General features: G+C 23.3%; 1 protein-coding gene across 1 annotated transcript in view; it reads right to left on the minus strand.

Moving 5' to 3' along the window:
- Positions 1-8,195, minus strand: part of LOC101236472 (serine/threonine-protein phosphatase 6 regulatory subunit 3) — a 92,875-nt gene that overhangs the window by 5,064 nt on the left and 79,616 nt on the right. The window contains exons 21-27 of the mRNA XM_065812554.1: positions 4,540-4,598; positions 3,911-3,990; positions 3,686-3,818; positions 2,529-2,593; positions 1,914-1,956; positions 747-840; positions 398-528 (exon numbers count right to left, since the gene is read on the minus strand). Of these exons, the coding sequence (XP_065668626.1) occupies positions 398-528; positions 747-840; positions 1,914-1,956; positions 2,529-2,593; positions 3,686-3,818; positions 3,911-3,990; positions 4,540-4,598 (605 nt within the window). The remainder of the gene's footprint in view (positions 1-397; positions 529-746; positions 841-1,913; positions 1,957-2,528; positions 2,594-3,685; positions 3,819-3,910; positions 3,991-4,539; positions 4,599-8,195) is intronic.

An 8,195-nucleotide genomic window follows, 5' to 3' on the forward strand; every position in this document is an offset into this window, starting at 1 on the left:
TTTGAAAAATTGAAAAGTAAGAAAATAATTTTCAAGGCAGCGTCAACCATTATTTATTCGTGTTATTATATTATTATGTAATTGCCATTTATATTATTATAAACAGTTTTTTAAATATTATTTTTTTGAAATTTTTGTTAAAAAATATTTTTTTAAATTGTATTTTTTTGTTTAAAGATTATGTTTGATGTAAAAGAATTTGATAGATATAATATTAACAATGATTTTTTTATTCTTAATAATGTTAACCAAAAACTTATAATTTTGTTCAAAAACTAATTTGATCCTCAAAAAAAAAAAAAAAAAAAAAAAACCAATTGAGCAACGATTTTAAAATTTTTGAAAAAATCTAAGACACCAACTCAAACCAAAAGAATTAAGTAAGTAATAAACATACTCTAAATGTTCAGATTTTACGACTGTTTCAACATTTTCAATAACAGATCCAGGTGTGTCTTCTAACTTCAAAGGAGTTATAGATGAAACTGGTTCATCAACCTTTGTACTATCACAAACTATATCGTTGCTCTAACAAGTAAAAATTTAGAAAAAATTTTGTATTGCTCTTCTATTATCATAATAATATCCTTATAAAAAATATAATTGGCATAAATTATAACAATTAAAAAAATATAATTGGCATAAATTATAACAATTAATATTAATGTAATAATGTAACACTTAACTTCCAAATAATGAGTCAATAAAGAATTATAATTACAATATAAAAAAAGTACTTTTATTACCTCAGATTTTGGTTCTGGATTTATTTGATCAACTACCACATAACCTCCAACCATTTGAGTCTTGATGACAGTACTTTCAATGTATATTTCTTGACTAAAAATGTTTAAAAAATGTTAAAACTTTGTTTTCTTCATGAAAAATCCATAAACTACTAACATTTAAACCTAAAAATTACTCAGAAGGAAAAAACTGATCACAAATTAAATATCTTGTCATTACAATAAATTGTAAAAACTTTGCAAAAAAATTAGCTGAAAGTTTCCACATTAACCCAAATCAGGTTGATGTAAAAAGCTCTGTTAAAATTAAAAGTTCTGTAAAAATTAGTTAAGGCTATTTAAATTTTGATTTTTTTTTAAATTTTAAATGTTTTTACAAATAAAAGTAATTTCAAAACTTGATGTAAAGTAGTTTTTTTAGTTTACAACCAACCTGGTTTTACAACCAAGAATGTTTTTAATGTTGTTTACATGGTTTTACGTTTACAAAAATAGAAAAACTTTAAAATTAATAGCAATTAATAAGTTTTTATTTAGAAAAAAATTAAGCAAACAAGATTATTCAAAAAAGATTTTTCAATAATCTAATTTGACGAAGCATCAAAAGCTATACTACATACATCTTTTCTAATGAAAATATGTACTTTATCCTAGATAACACAAGTTTTCAAAAAAAAAAAAAGGTTTTTTTTCTGTTGTCGTGCAAACAATATGTTTTAAGTATAGCATTTCTCATTTTGATTTCAAATATGCAAACCTACTTCCATCAAAATCCTTAGCATTCGTTCAAAAACCTTAGCATTTGGGGTAAAATCCTTATTATTGTCAAAAAAGTAAATTATTCAGAAGTATGTCGACCTGGGTCTCAAAAGGTTAATTATACTCTCACAACATAAAGTACTTTGGTGCTCTTTCAAATAGCATAATTATGTTTTTTTTTACTGATATAATTTATTACATAATTCTAATGCCTAATGTTCTGCAGATTTTGCTTACTCACTGATTAGTATAGTAATAGTAGTGAATAACTAACTATGTGATTAAATTAATATCTTATGATAAGTTGATAAGTAAACATGTAAATGCATTAACATCATATGATTATTTACAGCAAACAAAGAAATAACTTTTTAAAACAACATTTTGTTATTTATAATCATCACCTACTTTGTTGTTGGTATAGATTTTTTAGTTTCTTCAACTTTTACATCTAAAGCATAACAGAATATATATATATATATATATATATATATATATATATATATATATATATATATATTATATATACATATATATATATATACATATATATATATATATATATATATATATATATATATATATATATATATATATATATATATATATATATAGACACACACACAAAACACTCTGAACTTTTTATGCCTACATACATACATACATATATATGTATATATATATATATATATATATATATATATATATATATATATATATAATATATATATATATATATATATATATATATATATATAACATTCGCAATCTTTTATCATATCTGGAACATTGATGAAACAAGATTCATAGCAAGTCAAGATAAAATGGCAGTAAACATTTGCATTACACCCAAAATTATTCTCAAGTTACAAAAAAGGTCTACCAGTTACACAAAGCTACACCAAGAGGTCTATAAATGCTAGTTGAAGACAAACATTCCTAGGCTATGTAAAAAATAGTTTTCCTCAATAGATACTTTCAAGTAAAAAAAACCAAACTGATTACTATCATTAATGTATTCACCCTGTGTTGGTTGAAAGTCTTGTTTATTAATTTCCATTTCTATTTCATCTGTTGAATTTTTCTTTCTAAAATTAAAATTTGAACAAAAATTTATTATAAAAATAACCATTTACTATAAATATAAATGTATTTGATTTTTAAAAATATTTTAATCATATGCATAATAATTTTCAGATAAATTAAAATTTTTTATCTTTTAGTTATAAAATATAAGAGTTGTCAAAAATTGATTAATAGTTATAGTCTCAAAAAAAAAAAAAAAACATTCTCAAAAAAAAAAACTACAAAAATATTAGCATGGATAGAACTCCATAACAGAAACTGTATTGTAAGTAGCCTGCTTGGTGAGTTTTTCCAAGAAAACATTGCACCGATTAGCCTAATACTTATGTATTAATCTAATATTTATAATGTTTTAAAACAAATTAACTTCTGACTGTAAATTCTGATAATTATCCTCGAAAATGAAGCCTATTAAGTATCCTATACTTAACCCCTTTTAAATGCATCCTTGGAACATACCTTGCATATTAGAGCCACAAACTTATGACGATGAAAAAGAAGTTCAAGTAAGGCTACTAGAACAAGGTCAACTATGTTTTGGAATTTTGGACATTCCCTAAAAGAGAAAGGGCTTCACTAGAAGAGCCAGTCCAAATATGACAACATTATTCCATAAAATGATATATTAAAGATTTATAGCATATAAAGATTTATAGGAAATTGAAACTAGAATCAGGAGTAAGAAAATGATTAATAAAATTAAGAAAACTTTACCAAAAGACTCTAGTAACTAGTAAAGATTAATCCAAGACAGAACAATAAAGAACATGAAGTAGAAGATTAGATTTTGTCATCAAAGATATAACAATAAAAAGGTCATTGGTAAAATTATTGTTTGAAAATAACTGAGATTTATTTGAGTTAAAACTCTTCAGCCCCTTGCTATCTTAGAGACTGAAGAATTTTATTCAGATAAAAAAATTCCAAAGAATGAACTATGATTAAAAACAACTTTATTTTGTTTAAAATATGATTAAAAACAACTTTATTTTGTTTAAAGACTAAATTTAAAATAATAAGTAATAATATTAATAACTAATGAAAAAATAATTTGAAAATAAGAAATTTTAAATAACAATAAAAAAATTGATTACAGTTCGAAACTTGCGATGTTTGTAAAGTCAGCAAAATCTTCCTCTATATCATACTTTCTGAATAAATCTTGATTAGATGGACTAGACCATGGATTTTCTTGAACATCCATATTGTCAAAATTTGCAGACCATTCTGTTTTTATAAACACACAAAAAAAACCATTAAAACAAGAAGAAAAATTTACAATGTTGAAAAATAATTTAATAAAAAGAAAAATGAAACACCTGCATCTACATCCATCTTTTCCTCTTGTTCTTTAGAAGTTTCTTCATCACTTGAATCACTATCAGACAAGGTCTCTTTTCTAAACATTTTAGTTTTCCATTATCTACATTTTTATTGCACATATTTAAAAGACGGTTCTTACAAAAACAGTATTTTTAACAGACCTTGCTGATTATTGCCAATTATTTCAAGCAATGTGTGTGTGTGTGTGTGTGTGTGTATATATTTATACACACACATACATACACACACTGCCTTTAAAGTAAATAGGTACAGTAAAATATTTAGTTCATTTTTTTTCAAAAATAAAAAAGTAACCATAATTGCTAAAAACTTAGTGCTTTCATAATATCTCCAATACAGAAATATCTTAGAAAAAAGAAATATCTTAGAAAAAACTAAATAACAAAATATGTTGCCCTTCAAATTTCATTAAAGTTACAAAAGTGGGGATACCAGTTAGCACAACATAATGAATAACATAACACTACGTTATTTTACTCAGTTACATTATGGTTATTCTGTAATGAGTTTGTTAGTACTTTTTAAATGCATTTAAATGTTATGATTAACACTTTGGTAAGGCACAAATATTTTTGTGAAGTTCTACAAATAAGTAAATACTAACAACTTTCTGTTTCTTATGTGTGGAGTAGAAAATGATATTTGCTTCTCTTCCCAGATATCCTAAAATATAAATAGAAAGTACTTATCAATTTAAACAAATATTCTTTTAGAAATTTTGATGTTCATGGTTCTACACCTGTGTGGTTTTGAGAATTTTTCATGATGCTATTTTTTTTTTAAATATGACATACGAATTAAAACAATTGTTTATGACAAAACATCCTTCTAGGTTTTAACATGTTTTGCAAATTAAAACTGTACACACACAGATATATATATATATACATATATATATATATATATATATATATATATATATATATATATATATATATATATATATATATATATATATATATATATATATATATATATATATATATACTGATGGTATCATTTTTTATATATATAATTTATATATATATATATATACACATATATATATATACATATACATATATATATATATATATATATATACATATATACATATATATACATATATATATATACATATATATATACTTATATACATATATATATATATATATATATATATATATATATATATATATATATATACATATATATATATATATATATATATATATATATATATATATATATATATATATATATATATATATATATATATAATATAAAAAAAAACTAGAGAGAGTAAAACAACAATACTTGCAGAATGAAAAGAAATATTTCTTATAGAAATAGAAAATCTAAATATAATAATTGAAAATTAAAAAAAGGAAAATTTTATCAAAAAAATAATATACCTAAATATTTTACTGTTTTTGTTTTCTTTTTTTTTTAGGGCGTTTGTTATTTTCCACTACCAAAATTGATATAAGTCAAAGAAAAAGCACTTAAGAATATAATGAAAATAAAAACATATTTTGATATACAATTTATTTGTGACTTTTGTCAGTCAGTATATTAAGGAAAACTTTAATATTTGTGCTAGAAACACAATTTTTAAATTTACTAAACTTTTTTTTCTAAACAAAATTAATAGGAGCCTAATAAATAATATATTTAACAAATAAATAACATTTTTAAAAACGAAAAGACACAAGAAAAAACGAATAAACACAAGAAAAAAAATTAACAAAATTTCTCATAGTTCTATCGTACATGGTAAATTAGATTCTTAATTATACGGACTGATAGAAATCACGAATAAATTGAATATCATTTGTTATAAAATATAATGATTTTTTTCTCAACTTGTATCAAATTCAGTAGCTAAAAATAACAACCACCCTAAAAATATAGAATACAAAAGTTGTATAAATATTTTATTATAAAAAAATGTATTTTTTTAATTATTAAATTTTTCTAGTTTGTTTAATTAAAATTTTTTTTTTTTAAAGTATTTTTTTAGTGTATTTTTATAGTTTATTTTTCTCAGTAGACAAGTTTAGCTTTTTGCAACGATTTATAGAAACACTTTAAAAGTTTAAAGATGCAAACAGCCTCGGTCAGCATATCTAAAAAATTACTTTAAACATAGACAAACAAGACCGTACTCGCTTTCAGGGAGAGCTTGATGTGTATATATATATAATATATATTACATATATCTCTATCCCTATATATAATATATACATATAATATATATAATATATGTACAATATATATATATGTATATATATATATACAAAATATATATATATAATATATATATAATATGTGTGTGTGTATATATATATATATATATATATATATATATATATATATATATATATATATATATATATATATATATACAGTATCGGACAAAACATGGTGGACAAACTCAAATTTAGAACAAAAGTTGATAAAAAACTAAAAAAAACTAGTAAAACAATTGAACATATTATTTTTTATGTAGTTTATTATGTTGTAAACAAAATTTAAAACTTTTGAATCATACTAAAAATCACTAAAAAAGTTTTATAACACATTTTCCCTATCAAACTACTTTTTCTTTGTACAAAGGTGGACATTCAAAAAATCGACTGAAAATTCAAAAAATTTTAAAAATTAACTTAATATTTGGTAGGACCTCCTATATTTTTAATTACTGGTTTCATTCTTTGAGGCATAGACTCAATTAATGAGTCAACAATTCTCATATCAATCTCTTGCCAGGCCTTCTCAATTTGTTCAAATAATTTCTCACTGGTCTTCACATTTGCACACTCAATCTTATTGTCAATTATTTCCTAGAAATTTTCTATGGGATTCAAGTCAGGGTTTTGTGCAGGCCACTCCATTATGGTGATATTCTTGTCCTTGAACCATTGTTTTACAATTTTTGACATATCGTCAGGTTAGAATTATTTTGTTCTAAATCTGCATTTGTTTAAACTGAGATTCAGAAATCAAGTTGAAGTTTTACACTGAAATGCAGTAGAATTGGCAATATATTTTTCAATAATGAAAACTTTTTTCAATACTTGGCTATATACTAAAAATAATTATTTGTTTTGAAAAAAAAAGTAAGTTGTTCAAATTGCTATTATGGCCCGACCCTGTTTGGAGATAATTTTGATAGATACATTTTGCGTTAATATTATTTTGTGCTATCTCCATATTTTAGTAAAAACAATTTAAACGTTTTGCGAAAAGCAAATGAATTACAACAAATTACTTTTAACTTAGGGATTTAAACGCAAATATAGAAACCTAAAACACTTCGTTGGAAAACTTAAATGGATGGGATGATATAATTAGCTTTCTTATTGCTACTTAGACAGAATTCAACTGATATTGCTTCTGGAAGGATGGGCAGCTTTTAACAAGAGCTATATTATTTAAAGAAAATCATTTCTATCTAAAAAGATTTATTGAAAATAAACAAAGTTTTTAATACAAATAATATGTTAATAACAGTTTGAATGAACCTTATACAACTTAAACAAACTTATAAAACTGAATGTTGCATAACATAACTAAAGTATAAAGTATACATTATAGAAACAAACATCTACAGCTGGCATGTATGGGTACATAGAAACAATGTCTTTTACTTTCTCACTAGAAATTTCAATATTATGTGAAAAACAAGATGCCAATGGAATTGATGGTTCTTCAAGATTACTTCCTGATCCTCTAGTGTTTTTTGGCTTAGACAGCCGTGCCTCTTTATAAATATCTTAAAACGATTTATGAAATACACATGACCAGGAGCATTAGACCTATATACAAGTGTTTTGACATTAAAGTACGGAACCTTTTTGTAGTTCATAAGACAAGCAATTTTTGAGAAATTTTTGATGTCCTTTTTTTGCATTTGGTATACAAAAAATGGTTTACGTTGGTTAACATTTAACATTGCTTTTACCAACTCGAGAGGGCTGAATATTTCTGCCTAATGTAATGATTTCTCAATCTACTATGTATATTATCACATTCCTGAATGGAGCTATGCCCTGACTCACAATACTTTTGTTCAATGCAGCTGAAATGACTGTTTCTATTTTGTGGAACACAAGAATCAAACCAAAGTAAAAACTTGTCAATATTAGGAAGATCCTTGTAAACTTGATTTAGCATACATATCACAGCACTAGCAATATCGTTACCAGAACGACTAGACATACCTTCATGCCATAATACACAATATGCTTTTTTGTTCAGCGAAGAGTAACCTGTTAA

This window comes from Hydra vulgaris, chromosome 12 (assembly GCF_038396675.1).
Source record: "Hydra vulgaris chromosome 12, alternate assembly HydraT2T_AEP".
NCBI classification, from domain to species: Eukaryota; Metazoa; Cnidaria; class Hydrozoa; order Anthoathecata; family Hydridae; genus Hydra; species Hydra vulgaris.